Genomic DNA, 17,686 nt, shown 5'->3' on the forward strand with positions numbered 1-17,686 from the left:
TCCACTAACTTATCTGCAAAACTCATGATGCCCTTGTTCTTAATAGCTGAATAGTATTCCATTGTGTAAATGAACCACATTTTCTGTCACTGAATGGTCTTAAGGGACACTATCATACATTCAGTTGTCTTCTACTGTCATAGCTTTGTCTTCTTCTGGAATCCTCTGGAAGGACACGTCTAAAACTATTTTACAGTGAGCTTACTTCTTTTTGTTCTCTCTCTCTCTCTCTCTCTCTCTCTCTCTCTCTCTCTCTCCCTCTCTTTCTTTTCTTTCTCCCCTTCCCTCCCTCCATCCCTCTGAACCTCCATCCCTCCCTTTCTCCCTCTCCATTCTTCCCTTCTTTCTTTCTTCCCTTCTTTCTTCCTTCCTTCCTTCCTTTCTTCCTTTCTTTCTTTCTTTTTTCTTTCTTTCTTTCTTTCTTTCTTTCTTTCTTTCTTTCTTTCTTTCATTTACCCATCATTGAACCCAGGGCCTTGTGGATCCTAAATACTCTGACACTAGTCTCCACCCTCTGCTCCCAACTATTTTCATAAGTAGATGCAACACACTTCAAAATAATGAAAAAGTACAGTGTAGTGGATACATAAGCTGCAAACATGATTATCAATCATCTCTGGCAAGTATCATGTATTGAGCATAGTTTTTTTTTACTACTGACTGTATACTATGTTTGTTTACATCAACATTATCACAAACGTGTGACTAATGCATTCCATTACTATGTTACAATAGCTATGATAGCATTAGATGGCAGGAAGATTTCAGCTACATTATGAGTCTACCATTGTGCATATGGTCAGTACATCAGTGACACAAATACCATAATGCAGCACATGGGTTTAATGGCATACAAAAGGGAAATATTCTCAGTGTCTAAATAGGATCAATAATGGTATCTATCAGAGCTGCAGGGAGCATTAAATGAACAAAAATGCATGTCAATGGATTACTACAGTGGCTCTTTAAGGGTATGCACTTTGATTGCTATATACTGTGTACATAGAGGACGGAGCTACTAACTGTGCCTGCAACAAAATCTCAATATGAGCATTGGGACTCTTGAAAGATAAGTTCATTAATTGGCGGCACCAGAGATGGGCATTATAGGTGAAATAATAGGAGTAGAAGCCTTAAGAACATGGCAAGTTCCACAAAAGCATAGAACGGCGTCTTGTAGTTGTAGGATACAGTACTTAGGGAGAATCGGGAAATAGTGGGGGGCAACTATGATGGAAGAGGCTCATAGAAGTGGAGAGGAATGTACTAGGCCTAGAAATGGAGGAGTAGATCTGGGGGGAAAGGGAGGTGGGAGAGATTATGGTCTAGATGTAATGTATGAGAGATTTAAAAAATACTAGGCTCATGTCAGGCAAAGAAGACGGAAAACATTCTAGTGATGAAAAGAGCATATATAGAGATAGAAATTACAAATGCATATGGAATGTTAGGGAACAATTGAATTCTAGGAGCTTTCACCCATTTGGAGGCTTCAAATGCATCTGCCCATTTTTGGGATATTAGTAGGGTAGACTTTTGTTGTTGTTCGTTCATTCATTCATTCATTCATTCACTTTACATCCTGATCACAACCCCCTTCTCTCCTCTCAGTCTCCCCTCACAAGTCCCTTTCCCCATCTTCCCTCCCTCTCCTTCATCTCAAAGAAGGTGGAGGTCCCCCACGGATGCCAACCCACCCTGACACCTCAATTCACTGCAGAAGTAGGCATATCCTTTCCCACTGAGGCCAGACAAAGAAGACCATTCGGAGAATAGGATCCAGGACAGGTAACAGATTCAGTGACAGCCTCCACTCCAGTTGTTGGGGGACTCGCAGGAAGACCTTGCTGCACATATATTAAATATGTGTGCCTCAGGGGTGGGGGCTATGCTAGGTCCAGCCTGTGCTCCCTCTATGGTTTAGTGGTTCAATCTCTGGGAGCCCCTAAGGGTTTTTTTTTTTTTTGTTCTTTTTTTCGGAGCTGGGGACTGAACCCAGGGCCTTGCGCTTCCTAGGCAAGCGCTCTACCACTGAGCTAAATCCCCAACCCCTGCCCCTAAGGGTTTTTGTTAGTTGATTCTGTGGGTCTTCCTGTGGAGTCCCTGTCCTCTTTGGGTCTCTCAATCTTTTCCCCAACCCCCACATCATGAGACTTTGATGCCTCATTATAGGTCAAAGCTTCATCACAATGATACAATATGTGAAGACACTGTTGCCAACAATATTTGTCACCATTGGCCAGGGTAGCAACTCCTGCCTATTTGGGGGACATGTGTTGAGCTGTCCTCAGAGGATCAATAGGGACCCATTGCAGGCCTATCTTCCTCCTTCAACTACTTTGGAGCCTCAGGCTGTGCTTGTGTGTGCCAGTCTGGATTTATAGATGGGGAGCTTAGCAATGCTGTCATCTGAGAGGCTGCACCCAGCAGCTGACAGATACAAGCATCCACAGCCAAACAGTGGATGGAGCTCAGGAGGTCTTGTGGTAAGACAGACTCTTGAAGTCATTTTAAAAGAGGGTAACGGTAGGACATAGAAGCAGTAAGTGTGAGCCAAATGGAATGGACACAGTAACACACACTCAGAAGTACTTTGATTACTTCAATGTAGGTGACAAAGTACTGTCCCAGGTGCAAACCAAGCTGAGGTTCTCTCTCTTTATTCAAAGGATGGCAGCGTATTCTGGGTGTTGCACTGTGATGGCAACTGCGTGCAACAAGAAGCCCCACCACCAACACAGAGCTGACAATAGTGTTGGTGTGAAGATACTTGTGGATAACACAGAGAGCATAGGCATTTTCTTTCTAGCGATGTGTATCATAGAGAGCTATTGCCAAGGAAACACAATATCCCTGCCTTTTTAGCTCTCATGACTATGGATCTATGACTTTAAATCAATGGGAGAAAAGCAGATAGACAAGAAGAGGCACACAGGTTTATTACCATGCATATACACAGAAGTTCACAAAAATAAAACAAAACTCTAAAAGCTGGTTAGATTCAGGGGGCTTATATGTTGTCTTAACATATGAAAGAAAGCTTGACTTTAAATGGTTAATAAATTATGAGGTAGGGTGGAACTAGGAAATGAATCAGGGAGGAGATGAATGGATGCTGAAGACTATTTTAGTACGATGTCTCTGTTCATGCAAATTCATCTTGGTGTGGATTTCCTACTCTGAAGGATGAGTCACTTTTCTGTCCTTGGAATAGCGAAAGGTTATCTTGCTCCAAGGAAAATGTATCTCCTACTTTTAGGCAGATACGCGTAGAGCAGTACATTTTTTTTTCTGCAGCCACTGATTCTTAATTGCCTTTAGTTCAAAATAATCTTTATGTCAAAGGGGCACGGTTTTGAAAGACATATTCTGAACTCCTTCAAGAGTCAAAGAAGGGGCAAAAGAGATGCCTCAGCTCTTCTAGTTGACCTGGGTCTGATCCACAGAATCCACATGGACAATCACAATCATCTGTAGCTGTAGTCCCGGGGCCCTGACAACTTCTCATCCCCACAGACACCAGGTATGTATGGTGTGCATACGTATATGCAGACAAATTACTCATACACATAAAATAAATAAAAATACATCTTTTTTTAAAAAAAGAATAAAAGCCAGGAGGGTATAAAATGGCGGGTAATGTGTGTGAGATGCAGGTCTTCCCTGTAAGTTCATGTGGGATGGTCCTTGTTGTTTCCTAGGACCCGTGACAGGAAGGGGAGAGAGAAAGATCCTGCAAAAGGAGTTGAGAACAAAAGCCTAAAACTCTCATCTGTATAAAGGATCACACACTTGAAGGGCTAAAAGAGGTGTGCATAATCTGGGAAAGGGAATAAAGCATGAGGGATCCACAGAGTTCGACTCCATTGCACTTTCCTCAATGGATGTTAGACAGTATTTTGACTCACAGCATATGAATCCAGAAGAAAGTGAGGCTGAGTATAAGGGAGTGAGTTAATACAGATATGCTGGAACTAGGTCGGAACGCTCAACATCCAAAGCTGAATGGCCACCCAGGTTTTGGGTCAAGAGTTGTGCCTGAGAGCAACATGGGACATGACTTCACTACCTACACGAGACAGACTAACTCCCTTATTAGCCATAATCTTTAATCTTGCCTTTGCACAGTCTGTCTCCCCTCTGTGTTATGATAGGGCCAGATAGCTCCCATAGGTAAGACACAATGGCTTGGATCCCATTTCCTTCTACAGACACTTCCTCTATTATGTTTTATTATTCTCACTCTACTAGAGAGCTTCTCCGGTGAGTTCTCTTGAGCATCTAGCTCAAATTCCTCACAGTAGCCCTCCACTTATCTTTTACAACATACCCTAACCAGGTCTTTGCACCAGAAACTTCAACACGTTTCTTCTCCCATGTTACCAACATCAGTACATAGTTTCTAGCCTAATACCCGATACCTCAGCTATTGACACTTTGAACTTATCTCTTAAAGTCTTTACACATTCTAACTTCTGAACAGCCCGTATTGATCTAGCATTGGGAATTTGAGGGAATTTAGCCTGGATCAACACATGTAATAGCATCCTTACACTGGTCCCTAACAAAATGCATAAAAGTGCTGTGAACAGCAGATCAAAGTTGAGATCCTCTTGAAATCTAAGTCAGTGGTCCAAGGGTAAGTAAAACATCAACGATCATTGTAAGTGTCCTGCTCATCTTGAATATTTAATGGACACTAGACACTATTCTAATTATTCTGTATGTACTGACTACATTAAGGCAGGATTTCAGGCGAAGGGCAATATCCCATCATTATCCCATTTTCTAATTGGTAAGACTGACTAATTCAGTAATTGCAGAGCTGGCTTAAGAATCTAGGCAGCTTTACTGCTAAGTTGACACTGCTAACTACTCAAGAGGAGTATGACAAGAATGTCAAGGTGACTGCGACACCAATAGGCCCACTCATCATTGTTTACCCGATTGAATGACAGTCTTGGCTAGAGTGTCAATAACATGACGTTCTCAGACATAAAATTTTAAATAAAAATTTTATTAACGTAAAAGTCCTGAAACACAGTGACTACATAAATAAGTACCGTATTTGGGTACATGTCCTGTGAGAAGTGCGAAAGAGTAATACTGTTTTGTTATTCGTGCTCGTTTACATGAGCTAACTGGAAAATGGATAAAGCTGCAAAATGGTGCTTATGGTTTTTGCTTTCCCAAGTGTTTATGATACACATAAATGCACAAAAGAACCACATTCATTTTTCTCTACTAACTATAGGCAGTTTGGCCCCTTTCCCCTATGCTCTATATTCTACCCAGCATTAAAACGCTGGAGAAATTCTACATTGACTTAGCACAGATGCCTAGTTCCTGCTTCCCACAGCGCTTTAGAAAGGTGAGTTCCTACACTTGGAGGCAGGGGTTTATGTAGGTAGGGGAGCTCTTTAGGTGTTCCCTTGAGGCTAAGCTTTCAGAGAACACCTGGGCGGGAAGGTTTGTGAGTGAATCATCTAGCACGGGAATCACCACCTTCCCTGCGGGTGAATCGTCTAGCACAGGAATCACCACTTTCCTTCAGGACCTGTGATTGATCTCCGCACTCTGGAAATAGTGTTTCCTCCAAGAGGGAAGCAGCAGAGGGTTGGCATTGCCCCATCACATCTTCAATAATGTTCAGTGTCTTTGCAGCCCAGGACGCCCTATGCTTCTCTTCTTGGGAGAATGTGTAATTGGCTGGCAGGAAGTTTGTCTCATGAAAACATGGCCCCAAAGCCTTCCCTTCTCTGTCAGGTTCTAGTAAAGACCAGACTCTTCATACTTTTTCCTATCATGTTTTCTCACTTAGAGTGGGAAATATAGAATTTCTTGATCTTCACATTTCTTAGTACTCATGTGAGTTCATTCATGCTCGGCAGATGGACAGATCCAGTGAACCTATGATCTTTGCTAGGGAATAGTTATAGTTTTTCCAAAAGGTGATTTCTAAAGCCAAGCCTCAGGAAGGAAAATTGATGTTGAGGCACTGGGCTGCAAATGAACATTTTAGAAGTAGTGCTGTCACAATCCCTGCTGCAACCCATGCTCAAGAATAAGGCAAGGATATTAGGAAGGGTTGGGACAAAGATCTTTGCCAGAATTCTCAGCTCTGTGAATGAACAGTAGCACTTAACAGAAGAACTGATGTTGAGAAGCTTGTAAGGATTGAGCCTTTTTGAAAAGTTACATTTCAACTCCTGTAATCAAAGTAGGAAATTACCCTTAAAAAGGCTTTTAGAATAAAAGTGTCAACCTAAAGTGTCTGCCTAGGTGACTATTGCCTCAAGAAAATTAGTGAGCATCATTAGCCTATTAATCAGTTAGATTTATAGCTGTAAAACCAAAACAAAAAATGGACTATTTTATTTTTTACCAGTTATATTCTTCTATTGTCATTTTGTTTGGAATAAATTTAGTTTCTGATGAGTTCTCCAAATTCTACCTTCCTAATGGGGGTGCCAGATAAGAAAAGAGAAGTGATATTACTAGGCAAAATGTATTTAGTACTTCGAAGGAAACAAGACCCACAAATGGCATTCTTCACTCTAAGACTATGGCTGATTTCTTACAACCTGCCTCAAAGGCTTGAGGGCAGAGTTTTTTGCATACATTTTTAGTTTGTTTCCCTGGATACGAACAACCACAAAGGTGTTTAGGAGCCAGAAAGAAATGCAGTTTCGTGTGCTGTGTGTGTGTGTGTGTGTGTGTGTGTGTGTGTGTGTGTGCATGTGAGATATGAGGATAGAAATTTTTTTGTCAGTTCTGAGACTAGAACCCAGGTCTCCACATATTATAGGTATGTGCTCCATAATCACCTGACTGTTCAACCACCAACTGAATAACATTTTTAAAGTAGGGAAGACACTTGAACATTCAAAAAGTATTTCACACAAATTTGTTTGGCATGATCCAACTCAAACTCAGCAATTTCTCTCTCTCTCTCTTGTGACTTTCTACATAGAATCCCTAAAAAGTGGTTTTCTTTTCTACTTTAACCTGCAAATAAATGTGATTCTCAGAGAAAATAGAGCTGTACCACAAAGTCCTATCCCTTCTCCCCCCACCCCCAGAAACCATTAAAGACTCCTCTATTCTCTTTACAGGAGATGTTTGAGGGCTGGCACACCGCTGCACATAGAGGAACAAGGTGTGCTGTGACTGGATAATTTGACTGAGGTTGACTTTGGGGTTTTGGAGCACTGTTGACTTAAGTAAAGTAAGCCGGCAGTCCAGCTGCAGCTTGGGTTTCCTTGATTGATACTATTCAATCCTGACTGTTTTGTCTAACAGTGGTCCTTTTCAGGTCTCTCCAGGTACAAAACCTGGACCAAATCTTCCAGTTCTGTTCTGCACACCCGACTTGAGCACATCTGGCTGAGCTGAGCTTCTCCTTCAGCGAAGATCTTCCACTGGTCTAAAAGGCAAACACAGAATGGTCAGGGATGTGTAAGGTTAAACCGGAACTACCTAGGAATGCAACCAGTTCCCTTCACTCATTCTCACATCCTTGTAGCCCTCTCTGGACATTTTAAATATGAAAGACAGGTGGTTTCATAAAAAGAAAAGCACCTCCCACAGATAGAGACAGAAAATAAGAAATGGAGTTTTCACTTGAATCCATACATTTGAAAGATACCCCTCAATGAGATGCAACTGTTCTCCCACGAGCAACTCCTAAGTACTATGCTTAGAAGGCTTTTATTAAAGGATTTATTTAGTGTGTTTTTGGGGTGGGGGTGATACATGCATGTGAGTGCAGGTGCCCGCGGGGTTCATTAGTACCAGACCCCTCCTAGAGTAGAAGTTGTGAACTATCCTGATGTGGGTGCTGGGAACTGTACTTAAATCTTCTGGAAGATCAGTTTAACACTCTTTAACTTTCAAACCAAATCTATCCCCAGTGTTTAGAATTTTTATGGTGTACTCAGCATTTATAAAATACAGTCTGCTTGCTTGCCCTATAAGTGGCTCACTTCACACCACGTTTAAAGAAATGGCTGTGGACAGCAATAGCTACTGAATTACCGGATCACAGCTTGCTTTATTCGGCCCTGTGTGATGGTTTGAGTTATTTGATTATTTATCATTATTCCCCCCCCCCCCGCTGTTCTCTTTCTTTGTCAACAACTCGTCATTTTCTTCTATATCTACATGTCCTTAGGCGTCCTTGGCACCCTGACATGCCAGCCTAAGGCTGCTTCTAGTGTCCCATTATCATACTGGCACGGCCCTTTCCACTCTTACCTTGGCACTATCGCTTCTATTTGCCTGCTGATTCGCAGTGGAGCCTCAGTTTTCTTTTTATTCTTCTCTTCATGGCGATGAAATCTGGGGAACTCTGAGCCCGAGGTCAGGAGACTCCTTTCCACCCTAAGCCTGATTTGAACCTCTGTGCTTTCCCCACTCACATGAGAAAATACTGCCTGCCCATTGAGACTTGACCATCCTGCTTATTTCTTCCTTAAATTCTCCCTATTCTTCATACCTCAGTAGAAAAGTAAAAGACAAGGAGAAGGCAATATTTACCAAAGCCTTACTATGTGTCGGGCTATGGAGGCACATTATGCAAACGCATTGGGCTGGTTTCTGTGTCCCCGGGTGACCACATTGAATCATTTCACTACCACGTTCCTTTAGATTGTACAACGTTTGGGACACACAGTATCTATTTCCATTCCCTATCTGCAATTCTAATTACTATGGGTACAGGTTATATCTAAATCAAGCTTCGAAGTCCTCTGGAGCCTAATCCAGCGGCTTGCTCATAACGCAAACTGTAATGTGTTCTATGGAGAAATAGTTATTTTGAAAGTCACGTCATTGCTCCCTGGCCCCTAATCTCTGTCTCTTTTATCCCTTACTCCCTCATAGGGATTTCCTAACTCCCACATTCAAATTCTCATACTGTTCATTTTTAATTTCTATTGCTCTTTCAAAAGACATACAGAAGACCTTACCGATGCCATTTCTAGGTTGTTTTCAGGCATCCTGATCAAAATACATTCCAAGCAGAGGTCCTTTTTCACCAATATCTACTCATTCATTAGCTTTTCCTTGGTGAATGGCATTACTCTCTACCCAGTCTATAAAGTTATTAATACTGGAGCCATTATAAAATAATTCCCTCCTCCCTGTGACACATATCTGTTGACATAGTTTTAGAAATATTTCTCATGGTGATCTATCTTCCCTTGTCGCACAGACCATAGAGTGTGAGAACCTCTTAATTCAGACTCTCAACAACTGTCACTAAATGGTGCACCCCACTCCACACAGCAAATCCCTCTTTTGAAAAGCCAGACGGAAGTATACCATTTACCTGCTTACTCACCTCCAGTGCCGAGCTTTATACTAGAGGTCAAATCTAATGCCTTAGCATTGCAAACAAGGCTCTTCAAAGCATGGATTCACCAAGGTTGGGGCTTCTTAAATGTATTAAAAAGCCCGGAGCACTACATTGATATCATTGTGTTGATCATATTGTGTAGCAACTCCCAATGTTACTTGCTTTGTATGTGCACTTTTCAGTGGCTTCTTCTAAGCCTTTATACCAACTCTTTTCATCTTCATTTCACACTTTGCAGCCTTGATGATCATTCCTCACCCCCACCCACAGTTCTTGTTTGCTCCTGCCTGAATCTTCTCTTAGGCTGCACCTTCACCCTGGACTGATTTCTTGACCTGTTGCCCAGTCACGCCCTTTTCTTTCAAAAAGCACCTCCTCCCCGAAGCCTTCCTCGACTAAGCCCACCTGGCTCTAGTCTCATTGTTCTTCGCAGATTCCCCTGAGCACTTAGGAATTTAACTCCTCACAGCTATTCTAATTCACACCGAAGGAAGGCCTGTTCCTGTTCTGTCTTGCCCATTAGAAATTCCCTGTGGATAGAAATCTGGTGCTTTTTATTCCATTAGAAGTGCTCCCCACCCATCCCCACCCTAGCGCCCTGCAGAATCTAGTCCCTAAGCTCCATCTAGTGTAGAAAGTGGGAGAGCTACAAGTCTGCTTGAATGCCTAGATGCTTTTAGAGAAACATGAGCACCTAGTGGTAGTTCTGAAAGAGTCAGAGAGCTTTGCTGTAACAGAACTGATGGGGATTCTTTCTCTGTCTCTCTTCCTCATCCTCAGAGAACATAACCTTCCAGATACTAAGACTTTACAATTATATCATACCTGAAGTATTGTAAAGCTTCCTTCTATCCTCTTGTGCCTTGATTTATCAGTTTTATTAAAGACATGTAAGAATCATTGAGCTGAAATAGTTGTATGTGGACTATACCACACTTTTTATTCATGTCAAAGCTTTTCCAGTTTGCTCTCAGACACTTTATTGGCTACTTGGTCTTCCACAAAAGAAATAGAACATTCTCTAATGTTGACACTGAGCATTCTTTATGTTCACTGAGAATTCAAAAGTACTTTATGTATGGCTATACTACATTTAAAAAATAGAGGTGGTTTCCAGCAAAGAATAAAAGGAGGTACCACTTACTCATGGTGGTTCGAGTCACCAGCTTGAAATGATGGAGACCCCCAAACATCTCCTTGGAAATCTTCTCAATGTGGAAGTGCTGGAGAATGCCTAGGACCAAGCACAAAGGAGGACAGGTGATGAAATATTTTCTATCACTTTTTGGAAGCAAAGACCCTCTTTTCTGCCCAGGCTGAGCAGAATCTCATTACTGGGTCTTAGGAGTATTGAGCTAGGCTGTGTAATGTACTTAACCAGGAACTTGGACAGTTTAGGGATTTTAATTGACTCCATTTGTTTCCTTGGCACACTGGTCTTTCTTTAGCTTCCCCTGGGACTGGAGATAAGGAAGGTAGTACTTCTGACCATGGGACTCCTGCCTACCAAAAGCATGAGCACTGGTTGGAGCTTCTGTAGCCAGAGGCAGTATTAGAAATTTTGCCTTTGGCCATAATTTGGGTAGACAAGTTCTTGCCAAACCACTAGGCTGCCCTCATGACTAAATAATAAAAAGCCAGTAGTAGGATCACAGGCATATTATTTGCATAAATGGAGAAGCTACCCCCATTCCTGAATTCACACAGAAGAACAAATTTTTCCTTTGGAAAATAGTCATAATTACTGTAGGCTTCTTCTCCCAACAAACAAAACCTAAACAAATGGTAAGGGGTAGAGTTCTGAGGCATCAGCCCACAGTTTCAACTTTGCATACATAGTTTCTATTAGACGCAAGTAAATAGCTGAAACCAGCCAAGAAGTTAAGAAGCAACATGTCACCAGCTCACCTGAACTCAGGGGTCAACAGCAAAGGAAGGAGACAAAACTTGGGTTTTGCGGTGTCCACGAAGCATAAACCCCCTTTCAGTATAAGTAGAGGTTACTGGCAAATTGTGAGCCACGTGTACGTTAGTGGGGTAAAGGATATGTGGCTGGGATCACTGCTTGAGAAACCAGGAGGCCAGTTCTTAGTCCCAGGTGACTAGTAAACAGACATGGCATGCAGTTAAAGGTAGAAAATCAGCATTGCTAGCTATAAAGGCAAAAGCAACACAACTGACAGGTATATGTGCATGCTATCATGCTTTCTAATGGGTGGGGAGAAAAGGCAAGGTTGTTGGGGAAAAAAAGGAAAGAGAAAATATGCAATAAAAATTATAGCAGTAGTTCTTAAAGTGGGATCCAAGTACCACTTGCATTAGTATCACAAGTTTCTGCCTGATCAGGAAATGTTTATAATGTATCCAAGGCCTACTATATTCTCATCTCTAGAGAAAGACTAGCTAGCATCACCTTAGTACAATTCTGTGCAGGATGCTGAAGCATACACATATTTGAACATTGGTTATTATTGTTGCTTTTTTGAGATAGGAGTTTACTTTGTAGCTCTCCCTGACTGACTTAGGACTGTGTAGATCATGCTGCCCTTGAATTCACAGAGATCCACTTGCCTTTGCCTCTGAAGTAATAAGGTTAAAGGTACGTGCCACTATACCTAGATATTTGAATACCCTTGAGCCTTGGAAAGGAGGTAGGTTCGACAGATAAAGGATATATCTTATTGTCCAAGTAAAATCTTAGGCCTACCCTTAGATTCCAGAAAACCTTGACCTAGATCAGCACTAGTTTTGTCTATACAGCATGGTGGTGTGAATAGATAGATGTAGGAGTACATTGAGTATTAAAAAGAATATTGGTTAATTGGTTGTTGTGGAGGCAACTGGATATCATGACAGGATTGTTTTGAGTTAGACTATAATCTTTTCAGTGTGTGTTTGTGTGTGTGTGTGTGTGTGTGTGTGTGTGTGTGTAGGCACTTGTGTACCACACCACACCACACATGTGAGGGTCAGAGGACAATTTACTTGTGGGATTCAGTCCCACCACGTGAGTTCCAGGGATGGAACTAAATTCATCAGGCTTGTCACCAAAACTTCTTTACACAGTGAGCCCAAGACCATAATCTTTTTGAAAGTAGGAAGGATGTTTTAAATTTGTCTTAATCCAGAGTGCATGGTGTAATTCCACAGACATAATTTCACACTGGAAGGATGGGTTCTCCTGTTTCTTGAGCCTTGTATTGGAAAGGTAGCCTGCAAGTTTATTAGTTTACAATGTTGGCTACAGATTAGAACCACTTTGAGGACTTAAGGAAATATACTGATTGATGCACGTGCCTTGCTCAGAACAACAAAATAAACTCTGGTGGTAGAGCTTAGGTATTTGATATAAAAATAGAACCAAGGCAAAATAAAGCAAATTGGCTCACTGATTATGATATGCATCCAGAAAGAGAAAAACAAGATGTACTCTTCCTTATACGGATTCTACCTTCTAATTTGTATATATATGCATTTTTTGTGAGAGTAAGCATGTGTGTTGATGTTGGGAAGCTAGAAGAAAAAAAGGCTTTAAGGGAGAGCTATACGGAGTGTAATAGCATTTAATATTAAAGTGGAAGGGGAAATACCAGGAGCGAAGGAGTCTGTGGAAGCTTGTTAAGGAAATGGGATGGGTCAAACAAAATAACGAACTAACAAACTATATATGAGATCCTGCTACTTTACAACCTAACTAAAACTTTAAAATGAAATTAGAAAAGATATGTTGGTCAAAGTTGAACTACATGCTTTTCTCCTTAGAAGTTATAAAAATGAAAATAGTAGAATAAGATGTATAGGAGAGAATGTATCTGTTATCGAAAAATTGAATGAAAACAAAAGCCTTTGTTACCAGAAGAAGAAAGAGTCCCTCCTTCGGATTTTGGTGCTGTGAAAAAGAGAACCTTGGGAATCTGAAGAGTTAATTGTTAATCTTTAGCACAAGCTGTGTTAAATTTGAAAGTATAATATCTAGCTAGACATCTGCCAGTTTCTAAGCAACAGGATAACTTCTGACCCAAACATAGGAACATGTTGAAGCAAAATTAAGGTGACTCCTCCTTTATCGGCTATACTTAAAAACACAAACTCAGTGCTGTTTTGCTCACCCTTTCGAATAGTCCAAACGTGAACCTCTACTTGAGGTGGTTTCTCGGTCTCCAGTGCTACTTTTCTGGCTGTCTCTCCATCCTCCACGAGCACAGCCTCATATACAGGCATGGTTTCTTCTCCACAAAAGGAACCTTTGCTGTCAAAGTTTTGACTTGGAGGTTCTTCTGGAACCAGGAAGCAAGTAGAGGTTTGGCATAGATTTTTTTAAAACTAGAAATGAATTTCTGTGTTTAGCCTAAAATCACTGACACTGATCAGGAGTAAACAATCAACAGGACCATTTTTACAGAAACGAGGTTTCCAGATTTACCTCACTAACTCAGCTCCAGCTGATCCGTTAGCAGCCATCAAATCACTGAGACACATTTAACCTCTCATGAGTTCAAGTGATGACAGAATCTGTGGCTGTGTAGGGTATACCCACACACTGAGCTGGATCTCCCTACAACAGTCACTGAGAGAAGTGGACCCAGTGAAGAGGAATACTTTAGCCAGGTATACATTTTTTAGGTACTTAAGGGGGAATTGAATTTTCCATACTAGAGTAAAATCGTGTTCTGTCCAGCCCCATGTTGCTAAGAGAGGCCCAGGAAACAGGCTGACAGAGGGCTTTGGATAGCTTCTCTGACATCATTTCTGTATACTTAGAAAACACTCATGACACTCACTTATGTGCATATACTTGCCCAACATATCCATCCAAATTGGCTTGACATTTCTGAATGCTCTTTGATTTGTTTGTAAGAGGAATGATAATACCGGATCAGCACCAGTGCCAAAATCTAGATGTCAGATTAGTCATGTGTATGCTATGTCAAAGGAACGGTTGGGAGATACACAAAAAAATTGGTCAAATCCACCATCTGTGTGTGGATCATATCCTATGTCTACCAAACAGTTGAACTTCAGCTTCCAGGAATAAAGAAAGTCACCAGCCCCATAATACTTGACATTTCACACGATACTCCCCTTTGCCCAAGCCACATATTAAAAAATATGTGTTCCTCTGATTGATTATTAGTGAGTTGTTCCTTTGTTAGGTGTATATTCAAAGTGTCTGACTCAAATAACAATGACGAAAAAATCTTACACACCATAAAAACTTTGAGACTGTATGGAAGACATCTATCAGAATAGCTGAACTGTCAATGATGAAACCACTTAAGGGTTGAATGCTTGGGGGATCTGTGGCTCACATTGACTGTTGTCTAATCAGGCAGATTGGACTGGACATTGTGATCAAATTGCTATTGTATGTCTCTTTTGGACTCGATTTTCTTCTATACCTCCACCTCCCATCATTTGGCACTAGAAAGACAAAACCACTGTGATCTCTTGACAGTTCCAATTTGGATCGTTCACTTTGTGGATTATCCTTAGAAGCAAGCTTCCTTTCTCCCTGTCTCTTTCTTTTTAGCCATTTGATTACTTGGCAGGCAAGGTTTTTTTTTTTTTTTTTGGTGATGTTAGATAATTAAGGTCTGTGTGCTCTCAGTCTTCAGTGGAAGGAAGGGACTTCTAGGAATTCAATTGTCACCTTTACAAGGAGGGCTGAGTTTATCATAATTTGGCTATGAATGTAACTGACACATGTAACCCAACCCATGATGTCACTAGAAGTCATATGCTCAAAGTTTTCTCAGTATCCAAAGGAGTCATTTAGAAGCACCAACCGCTCCTGAGATCTGCACTTACACAACTGAAGAAATTCACAAACAACAAACCCCAGTAGCAACTCAGCCCAAGTTGAAACTGGAAGACCCTAAAAGAGGCAAATTTTGTCCTTAGACAGATGTATTCAAGAACATCTTGCACTTTTCACACTTGCCATGTCAAGGCACCTCACCTCCATGCTTGTCTACTCTCATCTCCTTTTCAGCGAACCGTGCCACAATTGGAGTCATTGCTGGCCATGTCCATTCCCCATGAGAACACTATCCTGCGCCATCTAGAACTAAGAAACTTAGATACCATTATTTTGGGAGGTGGTGATGACAGATAAAGATGTGTTATCTCAGATCAAGAAAGTTTTTGTGTCATGACAAGGGCATTTAATGATCAAATCCAAAAGAAGTGTGTAAAGAATTCCGGGTATCAGGGCAGCAGGACCTGGGGTATGAGAAGTGAGTTGGGAAACCTGTAGGAGGTGTATGTCTTAGTCAATCCAGGAAGTGGATATTGACATGAACGGGAAGGCTGGCCTCTGGCAGAGCAATAGAAGAGAAGCAGAACTTACATCATTTACCTTGCTTGGCCCGTGTTTGTTGTTGATGGAGCCTGCTATCATTTGTTAGGATGAAATGTTAGGCTTGGTCACCAGTGAACTTCATTTCTTTCTTCCCTACCAAAACAATATTCTTTTTCTTTCGCTGCTTTGTCCATTGTTTTCCAGATCATGTGCCATTATTAATTTAAGAGGCCACTGATGGCATGTTATTTCTGTTTGTGGACCCTTGCCTGTCATCCAGGAGTCTATTTGAACATCACATTCTCAGAGAAGCCTTCCCTGACTACTGTCTTGAAAACACCTTTTTCCCCACTATTCACCATCTCCTGATCTTGCGCCATTTCCCCTCACAGTCCCCATCACCTGCTAAAATTATGTTCTTGATTTGGTTTCACTGTGTTTCTTCTCCATAACAAAGCAAGAACCAGGCCATAGCCTTTGCCTGTCTTGTTCACCTCTTATTCTTCAGTGTTTGTATTTCCATGCAGTAGATACTTAACATGTGTTTTTTAAGGTGATCACAAGACATACTCCTTAGTGCTTTGCCGGTGCTGAATTTCGGTACAGGTGCCTGGCCATGCAGACAGTGACTCTTGGGCAATATGATCCCTAGGAGTGATTTAAAGTGCACAAACCCAGGTCTGGCTCAGAGAGAGAAAAGTACATAGAATGAGCTTGGAACTCTCTCTTTCCATGATGCCGATGGATATGCTATCTGAACATATCCAATTAGGATGGGAAACAGTAAAAATAGTTCGTCAGGGGAAACAAAATTCAGTCAGTCAGATTGTATAATATATTGACAATTGGAATTCTGGAAGGTGGTTTTTAAAACAACAACTTTTATTATGTTTTCAAGTGATGAAAGTATTACATGTTTGTTATTGAAATTTTTAAAAATACAAGTGAAAGAAGAAAATAGGAATACTTCATAAGTCAGTTATTCAAAGATGATCTCTGTAAACATTCTGTCATAGCCCCTTCCAGGCTTTAAAAAATCTAAACACAGACAAACTCTTTCTTAAACACAAAATTAAGTATAATACACTTATTTTTGTAGCTTGCTTTTTAACTTAGTATTTCCACATCAGCAGTCTTGGTCTACAATGATTTTAATGCCTGTATAATTTTCCACAGTGTACTTATACCATAATTTAGCCATTCCCTTATGAGTGAATTTTCTGATCATTGTCAAGTTTTCACTATTATAAATAACACTGCACCAAAAAATCCTGGCTTTTAGACCTTTATGTGTCTCCATTTACTTTCTCAGAGGTGGAATTGCTTATCGGGATGTTTTAAAAACACAGCCAACCTGAGAGGGAAATTATTTTTTAAACTAATGCATGCTCAGTTCCAATTTTCTACTTTCATTTCAAATACTGATATTAATAAAATCCTAAGCACAGTGTGAAATCAGATTTTTTTGTCTGAAAATAAAAGAATCAAATTAGAATACCTTATCTTGAATAACATTCGAAATGTAAATAAGAAATACTCAAGTTAATAAAAAAAAAGAATACCTTATCTTCAGTATTAAGGTAATTATTGATTTTTTTATCATAGATTATCCTTTAAGTATAAATGTTGGATATTTGGCCCAAGAAATTGGGGATTTCAACTGACATAAAGATTTATGACTTTGAAGTGACAATAAGTCACCATGTTTGGGTGGCCCTGATATCCATATCATTTCTAGAATATGCTCCCTGCCTACCCCTAATAAGCATGCTCCCACCTGAATTTTAGATGCCAAGTTCTCTACTATTGGTTATCTCTTGTCCTTTATATATCCACATCCTGTCCCTGTGACTTTCACCATGGAAGATGAAGGCCATTAGAGTTACCTTAAATCATCCCTTCCCAAACTATACTTCAAGTAGAATCACTTGATGATCTTAACTGTTGATTTGGATGTAGAACAGGCAGAGGCCTGGGAGTCAGTTTTTATAATTATCTCCTAGGTACTGCTGTGCCACCAACCACAT

The 17,686-nt window shown here is 40.8% G+C and overlaps 1 protein-coding gene across 2 annotated transcripts in view; it reads right to left on the minus strand.

Moving 5' to 3' along the window:
• Positions 1-4,996: 4,996 nt before the first annotated feature.
• The window catches only part of Chrdl1 (chordin-like 1), a 103,821-nt gene continuing 91,131 nt past the window's right edge, over positions 4,997-17,686 (minus strand). Inside the window, exons 10-12 of one of the 2 annotated variants that reach the window (XM_006257373.5) lie at positions 13,468-13,635; positions 10,503-10,592; positions 4,997-7,426 (exon numbers count right to left, since the gene is read on the minus strand). In XM_006257373.5, the coding sequence (XP_006257435.1) occupies positions 7,296-7,426; positions 10,503-10,592; positions 13,468-13,635 (389 nt within the window). In that variant the 3' untranslated portion in view covers positions 4,997-7,295. The remainder of the gene's footprint in view (positions 7,427-10,502; positions 10,593-13,467; positions 13,636-17,686) is intronic. The other variant, NM_199502.2, reaches the window with a different exon arrangement.

Source organism: Rattus norvegicus, chromosome X, assembly GCF_036323735.1.
Source record: "Rattus norvegicus strain BN/NHsdMcwi chromosome X, GRCr8, whole genome shotgun sequence".
In the NCBI taxonomy this organism is placed as follows: domain Eukaryota; kingdom Metazoa; phylum Chordata; class Mammalia; order Rodentia; family Muridae; genus Rattus; species Rattus norvegicus.